Here is a 16,506-nt window from a genome sequence, read left to right as displayed (position 1 = left end):
AAAGATTACAGATTAACAGATTTACATAACAGTTAATGGTAATAGTGCAGAATAGGTGTATACCTCCAGGACATTGGGCTGGTTTGGGTCGAGGATGAACTGGAAAGTCTCGTTCCATTTTGGGTTGATGTCGTTGTCTATGTGTTTGGTTTTTCTTCTGCTCTCGGGGGCAGTGGGGATGAACAGCTCCACATAGGGGTCTGGAGTGTCCACTGCAAAGACAGTTATTATTATAATAAGAACAGTGTATTGTAATGATAAACCTGCAGAAATACGGTTAGCATAGACAATCTTCAGTACTTTGCCTTATTCTGAACCAGTCTTGTTGAGTTTGAGTATACACTCTTACTGATGCACAATACTGACATCGGTATCAAATATCGCCACTGATTCATAGAAATTTGCTGGATTGGGTATCAATTTCATGATATCGATTTGATATCCTTGTTGGGCCTTTATTTGGATGTAATGAGACTATTTAGTGACTGGTGTAGGCCCAGGACATCTGATAATGTTTGAACTTGAATTCATACAAAGCTGTTCTGTGGTCCCCTGCAGGATAAAGAAGCTGCATTAGATCAAATTTGTAACTGTGTTTTGATATAAATGTTCCATTTTCAATCCATACACTGGTATCGGTTAATATCGGATATCAGCAGATACTTAAAACCCTAATATCATAACTGAAAAAGATGGGTTGGTGCGCCCCTATACACTGTAGTCTTAGGCTGCAACCACTGGTTATTTTAGTAGCTGTGTAGTCAAACAATTACTTTTATTTAGACTGACAGAAATAAGGCTGCCAATTTACACCATGAACCCCTCTGACCTCTACCAACCAAAAATACATCAAATATTCAAATAAACAGCAATTGCAATACTTTCCTTATAATAATAGTATAAAATATGTATCCTCCAGTCATACTTACATAAGTCTCCCAGCGCTCCTTTGGTCACACTCTCAGCTTTGACCACTGTGACTGTAAACTTATGAGAAAACTGCTGTTCCACCTAAAGAAAAGCACAGTAAAGTGTTAGCATAGCATTTAAAATAGCACTATAAATCTGCAGCTGAGGTCCTCTATAAGGTACACATCTGTGCAGGTTTAAACCCGTCACACTTTCATATGGTCTCTATAAAACATGTTAACATTCACTGCCTGCCAAAGTCTGTTAAAACAATCCCGAGTATATGCACAGAGAAATATGAGCCGTTTATACAGTGCAACTTAAACAAGCCTCTCTTTGTCTTCACTGACACTCAGATACAGATTTATACTAAATAAGTAAAGAATGTTTTTATTCACAAATCCAAAAGAAATGTATAGTTCCTCTTGGGGGATTAAAATAATCAGGCATGAGTTGAGTAGCTAGCCATACACTATAATAATATTACTCAAGTACAAGTGCAAAATAGAAGTCCAAGAAATGACACAAGAAAGAGGAAATATATGTAAAAACTACACCTGAAACTACTGCTGATACTCTTACTCTTAAATTACAATAACTAGTACTACTAATTCAAAGCAACTGTTTTCTTGTAACAACTGTCTTATAATTTGAAATTACTGCAAATGGAAGGACAAAACATGAAAGAATGCACTAATTTTGGTATTTTCAAATGCTTGACCAAAAAAAATTGAAAAATTACACTACATCTGAAGGAGTGGTGCAAGAAACATAGATATTCAAATCATTTCATATTATCAGCTTAAAGCTTTTGTCACTCACAGTGAGAACTCAAGCACCTCAAGTAATAGTACTGTTACACTATAAAATATATTGCTTAAGTAGGAGTAAAAGTATGCTGTCTTTAACTCAATATTATGAAAATAGCTCATATAAATGAGAGCTACACACCTATAAAAAATATTGTGTTGACTCTGCATGTTATGTTTTGTTTGATTACATAACTATATTCAAATATGACCCTTAAAAGGAAAAGCAATACTATTATGCAAAAGATGCAATTTGAGACTAGACTGTGTTTCCCAATACTTACTATAATATTAGACGCCATCTCTCAGGACTTTGCTTTTTGTGTGTTAGAAGAACTTGTCAGTAAAGAAGTGTAGCATTTAGAGTCTGTAAGAAAAACAACAGGGCTGGTTAACTGCATACTGAAAAATGACAGTTTTAAATATATACTTAAGCGCACTGTGTAACTTTTTGGTTGGGGTCCATCACTGCCTGCTTGTTTCTATGGATATATCATTGCTCTGCCTGAAATGTTCCACAGTATGACATTAAAATTACAAGTGGTTTTATAGCTCAAAAATACCTAGAAAAACAGGCATTCTGACTGTGAGCGTAACTGTGAGTTTGGTCTCCATGATGATAGAAAGATTTAATGCCATACTGTGCTAGCCAGGATGGCGCCACCTTGTGCCTCCGCTCAATTTAATTTCTCTCCAGTGACTAGATCAGGAATCAGAAGACAGTTCACAAAAACCCTGGAAGTGCGAGTCCGGGCGCCAGCCAATCAGCAAAGAGCCATACATCCTGTGTTGGCAACGATTCCCAAGATTGAGGATTTAAAGATGGAACAGAGAGAATGTTTGGTGAATTTTATCAAGGGGAAAGACATTATTGCCCATCTTCCTACGGGATTTGGGAAACACTTAATATATCAGTTAGCCCCGACCAAATAGCAGCAATTGGTTAAATGAAAAAAAGTACCGCCTGGGTCAATTCAACTTATGAATTGAAAAACTCAAATGGCTCTCAGGTCACACGTAGACTTATCATTACAACACAAGAAGTGAAATATATTAGCAAAATTACAGTTGACATCTGTGGAGAGGCAAGCCTTCTTAATGCATGTTCTCAAGAATGCAATGGAGCTCAACAGTGGCCAGCCTCCCCGGGTCTGTAAGTAAATCTCTCATTAATTTTTCTCATACACGTAAAGGATATTAAAATTTGAAAGCTCAGGGCCAATCAGCTTCAGAGTAACTCATGACCATAACATTAAAATTTAGTTTTAAAATCTGTTTCTGAAACTTTATAAACCGCTAGGTTATTAAAACATTTTGCCGGATGCTGAGCTTTTAATGTGCTTTTTTTAGTTTCCAAGTAGCTGGTCAGCCTCTGTGATGTGTTTAAACTTTTAATATCTGAAATTTTCAAAAGGCCTGTGGGAAAAATGTAACGGAACACATGCAAAACAGATGCGTTTCATACTATACAGTGGAACAAAGTAAAAGAATGAAAAGTTACATAGTGCAACATTAAAAACAGTGATCACTTATAGAATCTACCACAAATCCTGCTGCCCTACAAAAGCAAAAGAACTCACCAAAGTGTGAAACTGAGAAAAATTACTTCAAAGTTTCTGTTTTGTCCAGACAAAAGTATAATAGGTAGGGCTCCCAAACTGACACGTTTACTGTCTTTGGCCTTTGCATGACTCCTTATTTTTGACACATGATACAAAGGCAGAGCACAGGAACTGACACATAAGGGCCAAAGGTAAATTTTGACCTCAATATTTTTCAAAATATTTATTCACATGATAAAGGAGGTCTCAAATATCCCCACAATGACATTAACTAATTTTGACCAAACATGATGTTATTGCGTTCTTTCTGCCTTTCTAGGGCAGCATGGACAAATACTCAATTCATAAATGTATTTATTATTTTAAGTAAAAACCATAAAAATTATTGTAATTATGACACGTCTGGTATTAATAGGAAGTACGGCTGCAGAATTTTAGATAAGAAGTGCTCTATGTGTTTAAAATATGATTCTTTTCAGAGTGCACATTGTAAACAACTCCAGGAACGTTACATTTGAGAGAAGACTGAAAAATGAACTGATAAACTAATACAAGAAACCCATGCATTACAGAACTAAACTACACAAGTCTCCTCTATAAAAAGACAGGGTTTTTATTCTTTACTGAAGACATTCTATGACCTAAATTGCAGCCTTTGCAATTTGGTAACTGCAATTTCGATTTGTCATATATTAGCTCTAGTACTTTTAACAAGTTACAGCAACGGTCCTCCATCACCATGGCTATTAAGCAATTCATTTAAATTTATGATTCTTGTGAATGGGGAACGAATAGGAAACTGTGCTGCAGCAGAGGCTCCGAAGCCACAACAAGGCGTGATAAAACCGAGAGCGTAGAAATGTAGTTATCAGTAAAACATTTTCTTTCCTGGCACAACTCAGGGGAAGTGAGTGGCCACAAAACCACGATAGGGGGTGAGAGGGAGAGAGAAAGCCAGAGAAAGAGAGAGAGTGGAGTGGAGGGAGTAGAGAAAAAGGAGGGGGTGAGAGGTCACTACTTTTCAATTGGTACAACAAGTGCTCTGCAATACTACATAACTTTAAGTGGACCTATCTGCTGATACCCATATCAAACGATACCAGGGCAGAGAGAGAAAATATCATTTGTTGCCTTTAAACACAAACAGCAGTAGGTAAAACATGATCCAAATGTGTTATGTAACTCTTATTTACAATTTTAAGTAATCACTCAACAGCTTCGTAAAAATACAGGTTTAATATTATGAGATGTTTTGGAACATTGGACCTGGGGTAGTGTTTTGTTTCATTCACACATGTTATCATACAAACCCAGCACAATTAGGCTGAATTATTCTCTCAAAAGGAAAACACTCTGTTACACTTTGTGATGTCATGTGGTAATACTGGAAGTGCATTGTGTTTTTAAACTTTGTACATCTTCACTAGAATCATTTGGATAATGTCAGGCCTGGAAATTCCCATTTCTTTTGAACAAAAGGTAAAAATGTAGCTGTTAAATTGAAAACTACCACTACATGACATCACAAAGTGGAACAGAGCATTTTGATCTTTAGAGATGTAGACAGCCTAAGAATTCACAATTACTCAAAAATGTATGGATGAAACAAAACACAACTTCAGGTATGTTTTTGATGAAGTAACAACATTAATAAAAGAGTTAATTTCGTGTAATATGACCTTTAAAGTACACTTATCAATGCAACCTTGGCATTTTGATTAGAGACTGGGCAAAAGGGAATACAAATTGCTCAACAGATGCTCAACAAAGCATATTAGAAGTGAGTGGTCCATCAGCACGTATTCTTCTCCATGTGTGCTCATCAGTCACGTAGTTTGCATCAATGATCCAACTTTTCACTGTGCCTGTTTCCGGGCAAAAAAAAAGAGAAGAGAAGAGCAGAGAAGGGGAAAGAAGCAGAGGACACATGCCATGGTGCTGCCTGTGCCAATTCTACCCTCTGAGCTGAGCAGGCACAGACAGATTTTCATATGAGGACACAAAATGAGACAGACACACAAGGGAAACAGAGATGCAAAACAGATGCGAGAATTGCAGCTCAGGAGCCAAGCAATGACCAGCTATGGCACTTCTGTCTGGTCTAAGTCAGTGATATTAACATTTTTGAGTTGTTACTAGGAATAAATAAGTGGTACAAATAAAGTCTGTGTTTAATAATAGGTATCAAGAAGTTCAAATATTGGATAGATATATTTATTTTGGTAAATCTGCTGCCTAAAAAATATACACAAAGCTTCAAAGAAACACTTTAATACAAAAAGAGCTGCACAAAACATGACTACACAGGTCCCTTATAGGTTTGTGGTAAGAAAGAGCTTGGTGGGAGTTTGTGGTAAATTTAAATGACATAAGTTGGGGAAAATTAAACATTTATCAATCATCTTGTCAATCATATATCAAATATTGGCTCCACGAAGACAAGGAGGTGGTGCTATCAGTCCAAGTCACAGGTTTGATCTGTAACTTGCAATAAGAAGTTTTTTTTAAAAAGAAAAAACAGACATTTGTAAATGAATAATGCTACACAGATATATCTGATGCCATACTGGGGCATTAAATTAAATGTACCAATACCAGTATCAGATATTGAAAATTTTGGTGGATAAGATCTCGGTTCCAAGATATCAGTTCAGTTAATAGCCCACTTTGGTCTATAAATAGGTGTAATAAGATGATTTACTGGCCCAAAACTTATAAGATTCAACTTGTATTCTTACAAAGCTGTCATAACACTTTCAATTACACTTTTGGATCATTTTACCATACATTTTTTGTGTTTACAGGAAATCATTTTTATTTTCAGTCTCTGCACTAGTATCAGTTGATATCAGCTATGGGAAGATGGTGAAGCCAAAGTATCATCATAGAAAAATCTATGAAGTTAATGAAGACAAGCAGAAAGCAGACTGCTCCACCAGAAAAGTTATAGTGCACCTTGAAGTGGCACACCTGACAATCCCTCAAAGCCCAGGACAATCAAAGCAGTAATGACTTTATGAATGAAAGTGCAGGTCGTCATTATAAGTAAGTGACACCCACTGATGACTATCAATGAGGCTAGCTATTCAGTGGACAAGAGGTACAGTACAAAACATGCTTAAGGTGCTATAAACTGGTTTTGCCTGATTTGTTTGGGCTCTCAAGACCCAGATTAAGACCAGATCTGAGGGGAGAGACAGTGCAATAACAAAGCATTTTAAACAAGAGTTAGAACTATATCATGATTAATATATTTTTAGTCTTGTCAGCAAAATAGTAATGGGATATAATATTACTACTACTAATAAAATTTTATACGTGATTGTGCATTACGCATTGGCTACGGAAAACACTCGTGCAGTTGTTGATTGGCTAGATGTTTTTTTAAGACAAATCTATATTTTAGCAGTTAGTCGGTGATATGAAACTGCTTACTTCGGACAGTATTCAATGCGTTTTAAAGTTCCTCGTCCAGTGAGTTCCGTAAAGAAGCTGAGACTTGTGAAACTGTAGCTTGGTTCCCCCCGCACCTGATTGCGCAAAACTGACTTGAAGACACAAAAAGAGTCAAAGTTACAAGTAAACTTACCTTACGCGTTTTGAACAGGGTTATCCTGAGAAAAGTTGTCATGCTGTCCGCGTTAACCGCAGCAGCAGTGGGCAGAGGAAAGGAGGAGTCACGCGAAGATCGGAATACGCGCCGAAGCTGGATGACAGGTCCAACAAGAAACAAAACTTTCCATCGTCCAAAAAACTGATTTTGGTGTAAATCGTAAAGAACGTTAACAAGTGAGTAACGAGAAACTCCGAGAAAAGTCAGCCATTGACTCAGCACTGTTGCATTCTCCAGAGAGGCACGAGTATTCACCTTGTTCGCGATCACCTGTGTCCGCTAGAGGGCACTACGTAATATTTTTCAGCTTATACTCGGAAGAGACGAAAACTTGGTTCATATCAGAAAACTGTAGTTGGCCTTTAAAAATATAAAATACAATTAGGCTATACTTATAGAATATATATTTGGCAACTATTACCCTTAGACCAAAGAAATACGCTTACATCACTATTTTTTGTTAAAATAAATTATTAATAAATCATCATTTATATACATCTTGTGAAACGGGATCAAATGGCATTCCGTTATTTATATTTGAAAGGATATACACTTACACTTTCTTCCATTACGCAAATATTAGCATAGGCGACAAGTTGGCAATTACCATTACGCATATTAATTTGCTTAACATATTGAGCATACCTATGAATTACATCACCCTTCATAGTCATAGTATAGCTATTTAACAAATCTATGCTGTAGACCTATGTAATACTGCCATTTATATTTTACATAAAGCATAAGATTACTTTTTTTCCCGGAAATATTAAATTAAATTTGATATAGTACATTACGCATATTCATCCGCTTGAAATACTGAACATTGATATGAAATTCATCACCCTTCAGTCATAGGTAATTGACATATCCGTGTTATCTGCTGTAATTTATATGTTTAATATAAAGGTTTTCATATTTATACTATTACGCAAATATTAAATGGGCTTGTGAGTAGGCTACATTACGCATATTAATTCGCTCTAAATATTCATCACCCTTTCAGTCATAGTCCAAATCATGCTCAGTCACAGAAAAATTCATGATAAAAACCCTACTATCTTTTATAATTTACATAAAGCATAAGGTTTTTTTTTCTGTTACGCAAATATTAAATTATAGGTCAGTTACTACATACCCATATCCATTCGCTTAAAACATTAATATGAAATTCATCACCCATCAGTCATAGTAAAGGTTTTTTTTTTTTTTTCAAACCTCTGTTACCTAATAATTTATCAGTGACCACCGTACAACCGTAGCGTACGTGTCCCGTCCCCAGTGAGAGAAAATTTAAAAAAAATTTGAACACTTGAGGCGGAAACAAGTTTAATTGTGCAAGAAAACAAGATAAATCCCCGTTTTGGATGTGCATACGCGTACTGTGGCGGTGGTGTGATGATGATGAGAAAGGAAGGGGGGTGAGGAGGGGGGAGGAGGGGGAGGGACGGGGGATGTCGTCACGCCGTGGCATATAAAAGGTGGACAGGTTGGGCATACTCAGTACCAACTTACGAGAGAGAGGGGAAAGAGGAGAGAAAAGGAGCAAGAGGAAAAACACAACTAAGAAAAAAGCATTTGGAGTATGTACAAACTCGCGACGGCGGTTCTGCTTTTTGCGCTCGGCGTTCTGGTCTGCAAAGGGGGTAAGAAGCACCGACTTTTTCCTTTCAGATTTGCAAGTTTTACGCTCTAAGCTTGAAATGTGGACTGTAGTAGATAGTATTTCACACATGCTGGTTTCACGTGTCTCTTGTTGCAGATTTACTCTTGAGGTTTGTGTAGAAATCAGACGCACTGATAATGTTACACTTAGATGTTATAACGTGGAAAGATAAGATATGGTTTTGATGTGGTAGTTTGCGATAATAACACTTTATAATACTTTAAGCTGGTTTAAACTGCATTACAGCAAAGAATGCATTTGCTTAGAAGACACTCGGGCAATTCTAACAGAAGAGAATACACTTTTAATAGCCCTAAAATGATTGTAATAGTAGGCTTATTTCTTAAATATTTTAGGCTTAGATCTAGTTATTATATTATTGTAGCCATCATAACATACTACCTAAAGTATTTCTATTTAAACTACATTACACCAAACACTGGATTTGCTTAGAAGATAAGCTCTTGCCTGGAGATTTCTAATACACTTTTACACTTCTATTATTTTAACTGTAGCCTAAAGATGTTTGTGTATGCAGATATTTGATTTTCACGCATTGTATTAAGTGCTGTGATTGTTTTTTCAGATAATCCTTGCTGTTCACAGCCATGTGAGAACAGAGGAGTCTGCATGGAGAAAGGCACAGACGCTTATGAATGTGACTGTACACGGACAGGGTTTTACGGACAAAACTGCACACAACGTAAGCACTAAATTCCCCCCAAAAAACAGCAAAAAAAGTTTTAATACTTATAAATTTTGTATAACTTTTTTTTTTTTTTTTAATCTTTAGCGGAATTCATGACATGGCTCAAAGTTACCCTCAAACCAACGCCAAACACAGTGCACTATATTCTCACACATTTTAAGGGCTTCTGGAATATTGTGAATGGAATTTCATTTTTACGTGACGCCATCATGAGTTACGTCCTCACGTGTAAGTATTATGACCTATATTTCAGCTTTCTTTCAGACAAAATCCCTTGATAATGCTGGGTTTTTTGTGTAACAATTGTATTAACTTTGACTTTTTATTGTTTTTTTACAGCTCGTTCACATATGATAGACAGTCCACCGACGTATAATGCAGACTATGGCTACAAAAGCTGGGAAGCCTATTCAAACTTGTCCTACTTCACCCGGACGCTCCCCCCTGTACCAGAGGATTGCCCAACACCAATGGGAGTCGTAGGTGAGAGCGCGTGCTACAATTTCCTTGTATTTCCACCTCTCTTAAGCTGCTAGAAACCAGTTCTTTCAGATTCTTCGTAACTTAGTGAAGAGTGTTGTCATTACGTCACGGGAAGCACGTAGTATATGTAATTATAACTCTGAATAGATTAGAACAATGTGTTTCATCTCTAGCAACCAAATTAGAAACTGTTTGTTTAATGTATTATAAGCAGTGAGTCAAGTTTAGGTAATTTAAATGGGATTGAAGCATATACGTAGCATTGTACGTGGAAATTGGTATATTATTAGGATGCAATTTTGATCTCATAGTTATGCAATTCATAATCTAAACAATATTACTTCATCTAAACGTAAGGAAAAAAACTCACCTTTCCATAAGAACTACATTGTTTTTATTGAAATACAAGTTTTTGTTCATTTTATCTTCAGAGAGCAGACAACTACTCAAATCTATTGCCATGTGTGTATAGAATAAAAATTAATACCTTGATGTGAATGATTTAGAATAAACCAAGATATTTTTCTACTCACTTCAGTTGATCCTTGTGCTCTGCTTTTAACAGCAGTGAAATCAACTTGTGTAGGTAATGTATGAAAGCTGATTTTAATTGAATCTTATGCTTTCTTTTCACAGGTAAGAAGGAGCTGCCCGACGCAAAGGAGTTAGCAGAGAAGCTCTTAGTGCGCAGACGTTTCATCCCAGACCCACAGGGCACCAGCCTCATGTTTGCATTCTTCGCTCAACATTTCACCCACCAATTCTTCAAATCTGACATGAAGAGGGGCCCTGCATTCACTGAAGCGCCTGGTCATGGGGTATGTTTTTAAAATATTGTAACCAGATATGTAGATAAATCATTTGTCTTTCTCTTATGAATAAATAAAAAACAGCACATTAAAAGTAGTTTTGTTTTTTGCAGGTGGATCTCAGTCACATTTATGGAGTTTCTCTGGACAGACAACACAAGCTGAGACTTTTCAAGGATGGCAAGCTCAAATATCAGGTATGTCTCTAAAGCTGCACACTTGGCCCTAGTTTGGTACAGTTTAGTTCGCATGTAGACTTGTTGTGGTCCTGTTCAAGTCCTAATTTAGTTCAGTTTAAGTCCCAATTAGAAAACATTGTGTGGGAAATGTTTAAAAGGGTACTACCTAAATTTCAAGTAGTTTTGACTGGGATGTTCCACAAAATCAAAGATAAAAAGTAAATGTATTGAGACACAATGAGACACAAGCAGGTGAGCCTTCCATAGAAAAGTTACACAGTGCTCTTTATCTGGTGCTTGTTACTATGGAGATGTTATTGTTGATATAAACAAATTAACATACAGGTGTGGTTATAGCTAAAAAAAAAAAAACATACGTAACATTGGCTTAAGGTTAATGCCCTACTGTGAAACTTTCTTGGCCAAGCAGTGTACATGTAGGCAAACAGACGACAGACCCTCCACCAGAAAAGTTACACAGCACATCTTTAAATTTGCTTCACAATTTCGTCACCACAAACGCTTACAATTCCTGATTTGTTCTACTTCCACAGATGCTGAATGGAGAGATGTACCCCCCGACAGTGAAGGAGGTCGGTGTGGACATGCACTATCCTCCCCATGTCCCAGAGTCCCAGAGGTTTGCAGTGGGGCATGAAGCTTTTGGCCTGGTCCCTGGTCTCATGATGTACGCTACCATCTGGCTTCGTGAACACAACCGAGTATGTGACGTGCTAAAGGAGGTCCACCCTTACTGGGACGATGAGAGAATATTCCAGACTGCAAGACTCATTCTGATTGGTACGTTTACTCATATACATTTCTATTTGCTTTTTAGTGTTGTCACGATACTAAAACACTAAAACACACAAAAATGTTCAATGCAAAGTAATAGTAGTTTCTTTAATATTATCAGTAACACTTCTATACTTTAATTAGCAAAAGCAAACATTGGACACAGTTTATAATGACTAATTCAGGCTTAATTAATGCATAATCTATTCCTTATCCCTTAATTAAGTAGTTACTAAGCCTTAATCAGTATTAAAAAGCTATTACATCTTTATGAATTATGGTAATTTAAAGTGTCATTATTAAAACGTGGTACCCTCATGTGGTTCAGTACTGATACTTTTTCAAGTTCCGATCATAGTTCTCATATTGATTAGTAACTGGAACAGAATGTAAATGTTTTAACAGTGACTGAATATTTTTGATCACTATTATGGTGTTTCCTGTTCACACAATTATTTATTTTAGTTGTGTGTGTGAACTGAGCAGAACATGAGAAATTTTTGTCCACAAAAGAGGAAGAGGTAGCCTTTAGTGTCTGGGAACCTTTTTTAATGCAAATGAGGCTATATTTATTTGATTATATTTTACTATTCACCACAAAATCTAATATTAGACTAAGCAGGAAAGGAGCTTTGGAGTCCCAAATTTGCTTAAAGGTTCACTGTATAACTTTTCTGGTCATCCACGTGTTTCCATGGAGAGTTACTTTGCCTTGAATGTTCCTCAGAATGCCATTTAACTTTTTGTCATCACGGATGCAAACTAACTGATGCTGTACCACAAAAGTTACACATTGAACCTTTAGCTGCGCATTCCCACCATATTACAGATGTATAGAGGAACACTGATATCTAGTTTGCATTCGTACTAAAGAAATAATCCCAATTTTAATATGATTTTTTTTATTGCAGGAGAAACCATCAAAATTGTCATCGAGGACTACGTGCAGCATCTGAGCGGCTATTACTTTAAGCTCAAGTTTGACCCTGAGCTTCTTTTCCACAAGAAATTTCAATACCAGAACCGCATCTCATCAGAGTTTAACACCCTGTACCACTGGCACCCGCTCATGCCAGACTCCTTCCACATCGAGGAGAGAGATTACAGCTACAAGGAGTTTGTCTTTAATACATCTGTCGTGACTGAACATGGCATCGGTACCCTGGTGGATTCCTTTACCAAGCAGATCGCTGGACGGGTAAGGAAAATCAGAAAGAACTTTTATTTTGCTACCAAATTTGTGCTTAAAGGTTCAGTGTAATCTGAACTAATCTAAATTAATCGAAAATAAATGCAAGGTAGATGTGTTTAATGCACTAGCAGTGAAAATACTACTTAAAGCACTAGCAGCTGAATGTTTTAAAGTCCTATCATTTTATATATAGCTATTTACAATTGCATTTATAGATGTATAGTGTATTACAAGTTAATAAATCAACTGAAATATTAGAAAATCTGATTTTTGGTACTAACTTTTTCCTTAATTCCCTTGTAGGTTGCTGGTGGTAGAAATGTCCCAGGCCCAATTCTCTATGTGTCCATCAAGTCCATTGAAAACAGCAGAAAAATGCGCTACCAGTCTCTGAACGCATACAGGAAGAGGTTCAACATGAAACCCTACGCCTCATTTGAAGACATGACAGGTGAGATGAGTTGATATATACATAAAAAAGTAGTTATATTTGGGTGTACATGTTCAAATATATTGTTGTGAGATCAGGTTTTAGATTTGAAACTGCATTTTGACAGGAGGGAATTAGTTTGCATTATTGTTTTTTGTAGAGCAATGGTTCTCAAACTTTTCACACCAAGTACCACTTATGAAGATATCTGGCCTTCTGAGTACTACCAGAACTAAACCAGGTCTATAACAGGATTTTCTAGGTCTAAACTAGGGCTAAACCAAGCATTAACTAAACCTGTGTTAGACCAGAACCAAACTCGGACTAGAACAGGACCAAACCGAGTCGACGTCAATTAAACTGGGCTCAAACCAGGGCTTTAAAACAGTACTACACAGCTTCTGTACTCATTTAACCAAAGATAAAACCAAAATGTGGATTAAATTGACTGGAAGATTGTGTACCACCAGTAATACCTGCGCCACAGTTTGAGAAGCACTGCGTTAGTGATTAGGAATTAGAAGTTACACTGACATTAAGAAAGCAGATGTTCGATTCATTTGGATAAAGTAAGCAGGATGTCAACAGACGGAGCAAAGCATAAACAGTCCCTGGTGAAGCCTCCTGTTCTCATGTCTGTACAACATACCAGGTCTCTGATAAATACATTTGGCAAAGGTTTTTCCAAAGACTATATATACATTGGCGCCATTTTGAGTAACTCTCACCATTTAAAAGATATTTTTATTAGTTTTGATTTGTTAATTGCCATGAAAATATTTAACATTTAGTAAATTTTACATCAGTGTTAAACTCCTGTATTTTCAAGAGTAAGATTGACATAACATTGCAAAAAGCTTAATTTTGATTATACATAGTTAATATTTTTGGTTGAATGGGTTTAGTTTGGGAATTAGTTTTGAAATATTAATTGCTTAACTTTCCATCATTCTGAAACCCATGTGTAGTTATGTAAAAGAAATTTCAAGTTCAAACTGCTAGTCAACTTTCTTAACCTTTGTTTTTAATCTTTATTGTAGGAGATAAAGAAATGGCAGCCATTTTGGAGGAGATGTACGGACACGTGGACGCCGTGGAGCTGTACCCGGGTCTGCTGGTCGAGAAGCCCAGAGAGAACGCCATTTTCGGGGAGACCATGGTGGAAATGGGAGCACCCTTCTCCCTCAAAGGCCTCATGGGAAACGCCATCTGCTCCCCTGAATACTGGAAGCCAAGCACTTTCGGAGGCCAGGTGGGCTTCGACATCATCAACACAGCCTCGCTACAAAAGCTCGTGTGCAACAACGTGAAGGGTCCTTGCCCTGTGGCGTCCTTTCACGTGCCCGATGTAAAAGATACGGGAGCAGTAGTTATCAACTCCAGCACAGCGCACTCAGGAGGCAGCGAGATCAATCCCACTGTAATACTGAAAGAAAGGACTACTGAATTATAGTTTGTAATGTTATTTTTGTATTTATTTAATATTTATTTATTTTTATATTTATTTAAATTAAAAGAAACACTAGAATTTTTACAGATGTTTTTGTAAGTTTATATTGTTGTATTTGTTATTTATTTAAAGTAAGACTATTGCTATTGCGCACATAAATGACCTCAATCCTTGTCATTTGATACTTGAAGGTTAGTTTACACTTTAAACTGCATTGTTGTCTGTTGCCATGTCCCTTTTGTTTTCATTGATATAAGTGCCTCTTGTAAAAACTATAGTGAAATTACATCAGCACAGTGTAATGTTGATAGATTACACGACTCACTGTTACACCTCACTGAGTTAGCCTTATTTTGTTAGTGAAATTTCCTTACTGCCATTTTATAATAAAAGGAAATGATTTCATTTCTGAGAAAAATCAATCTTTGTTTGTCTTTACTATGAAACTGATCACCAGGAAAAGACTTGAACTATTTATTCACAGTGGAAGTTACCGATACATTAGTTAAAGAAAGATTAATAATTGTTACTTTGACTAATAATTGTCATCAGTCCCGTCGACAGAATTTTGGGGGCCTGAGGCAAGAAGACACATTTTGGCCCCCCTATAATATCGATTAATAGGGAGAGGGTCCAATTCTGGGTCAGTAAAATCCTGGGACCTGGTACAAGATACGCCTTTGTCCACTTCTCTGTCTACTGCTCTGATTGTCATAGTCGTGAGCATTATTAGTAAAAATTATATCTTGATTTTTTTGTGAGTATTGTATAGAGTTGGTTCTGAGTGACTTTGTCAGTTAATCGGTCTATGCCAAAACATTTATTTTTAAGTCATTAAATTTTTTAATTCAGGCAAAGCAAGTTTATTTGTATATCACAATTCGTACACAAAGTAATTTACAGTGCTTTACAGAATAAGAAGGACACTAAAATCACAATACAAACAAATCAATACATGCATAATCATAAAATTAATGTTAAACCTACACTGTGTAACTTTCAGGGTAAAGCAGGGGTGTCAAACTCAAATTCACAGATGACCGAAATTAAAACTAGGACTAAGTCGTGGGCCAAAATAAATATTCTGCATGTTTTTTCTTCTTTCGAGATATGTAATGTTAAACCTTTTCTTTTTAAAATAAATGTTAAACATTTAATCCCAAACAAGCCTAATATAAAATAATATCAACATTTTAAATAAATAATGCCTTTATAGTCTACCTGTAGCCAGTGGGCCAGCTCTAATACATATTTGATATGATCGCGCGGGACAAATAATTATATCATGGGCCAAATTTGGCCCCCGGGCCTGAGTTTGACATGTCTGGGGTAGAGGGTCCACCACCATGGAGATGTTGTTGCTTGGTTTGGAATTTTTCACAGTATGATATTAAACTTATATATTTCTGTGGAGACAAGGACAAAGCCATTTTACAGGTCCAATTTGTGGAGAGTTGGGCCACTTACAGTAAAATGACAGAAACCATGTCTAATGCTGCAGCAGTATCAGCTCCTCTACTATTTGGTACGCCATCTTATATGATGCTAACAGTGCTTTCTGGTTTACTGAATCAGCATTCACATAGCGGGGTGATTGTTGGCAATATTCGACAAATTTTTGCTGAAAAAACTCAAGCGGCTTATCAGCATGATTGGAGTGTAATGTCTTTAAAGCAACGCTGTAATTTTTCTTCATGCTGTCCGCTGCCAACATTTTTACACACAGTAAACACAGCAGTCTTTAGTCACAGTGAAGCCGAGCGCTACACACACTTTACATACAGTTTAGTTTATTCTCTGCACTTCATATTTCCTGCTCTGTGCTGTGTGTGTGTTTGCTCATTGCTAAAAGCCCGACAATATAGCATTAATACTCCCTGTGCACACTCTGACAATGAGA

The 16,506-nt window shown here is 36.7% G+C and overlaps 2 protein-coding genes across 3 annotated transcripts in view; one reads left to right on the top strand and one right to left on the bottom strand.

The window, feature by feature from the left end:
* The window catches only part of pla2g4ab (phospholipase A2, group IVAb (cytosolic, calcium-dependent)), a 44,644-nt gene extending 37,464 nt beyond the window's left edge, over nucleotides 1-7,180 (bottom strand). Inside the window, exons 1-4 of one of the 2 annotated variants that reach the window (XM_020933356.2) lie at nucleotides 6,870-7,180; nucleotides 2,003-2,085; nucleotides 930-1,011; nucleotides 64-212 (exon numbers count right to left, since the gene is read on the bottom strand). In XM_020933356.2, the coding sequence (XP_020789015.1) occupies nucleotides 64-212; nucleotides 930-1,011; nucleotides 2,003-2,020 (249 nt within the window). In that variant the 5' untranslated portion in view covers nucleotides 2,021-2,085; nucleotides 6,870-7,180. Of the gene's footprint in view, nucleotides 1-63; nucleotides 213-929; nucleotides 1,012-2,002; nucleotides 2,086-6,715; nucleotides 6,846-6,869 lie in introns of those variants that run through there. The other variant, XM_020933357.2, reaches the window with a different exon arrangement.
* Nucleotides 7,181-8,390: 1,210 nt separating this feature from the next.
* ptgs2b (prostaglandin-endoperoxide synthase 2b) lies at nucleotides 8,391-15,028 on the top strand. The gene is made up of 10 exons (XM_020933351.2): nucleotides 8,391-8,539; nucleotides 9,146-9,262; nucleotides 9,353-9,496; nucleotides 9,608-9,751; nucleotides 10,388-10,569; nucleotides 10,674-10,757; nucleotides 11,294-11,540; nucleotides 12,446-12,732; nucleotides 13,030-13,177; nucleotides 14,197-15,028. Exons 1-10 carry the CDS (start codon nucleotides 8,479-8,481, stop codon nucleotides 14,607-14,609), a joined length of 1,827 nt encoding a protein of 608 aa, XP_020789010.2. The 5' UTR covers nucleotides 8,391-8,478; the 3' UTR covers nucleotides 14,610-15,028.
* The last annotated feature ends 1,478 nt before the right edge of the window (nucleotides 15,029-16,506 follow it).

This window comes from Boleophthalmus pectinirostris, unplaced genomic scaffold, assembly GCF_026225935.1.
Source record: "Boleophthalmus pectinirostris isolate CB_2022bp ecotype Guang Dong unplaced genomic scaffold, ASM2622593v1 HiC_scaffold_7, whole genome shotgun sequence".
Taxonomy (NCBI): domain Eukaryota; kingdom Metazoa; phylum Chordata; class Actinopteri; order Gobiiformes; family Gobiidae; genus Boleophthalmus; species Boleophthalmus pectinirostris.
This window is presented reverse-complemented; position numbering and strand designations above follow the sequence as displayed.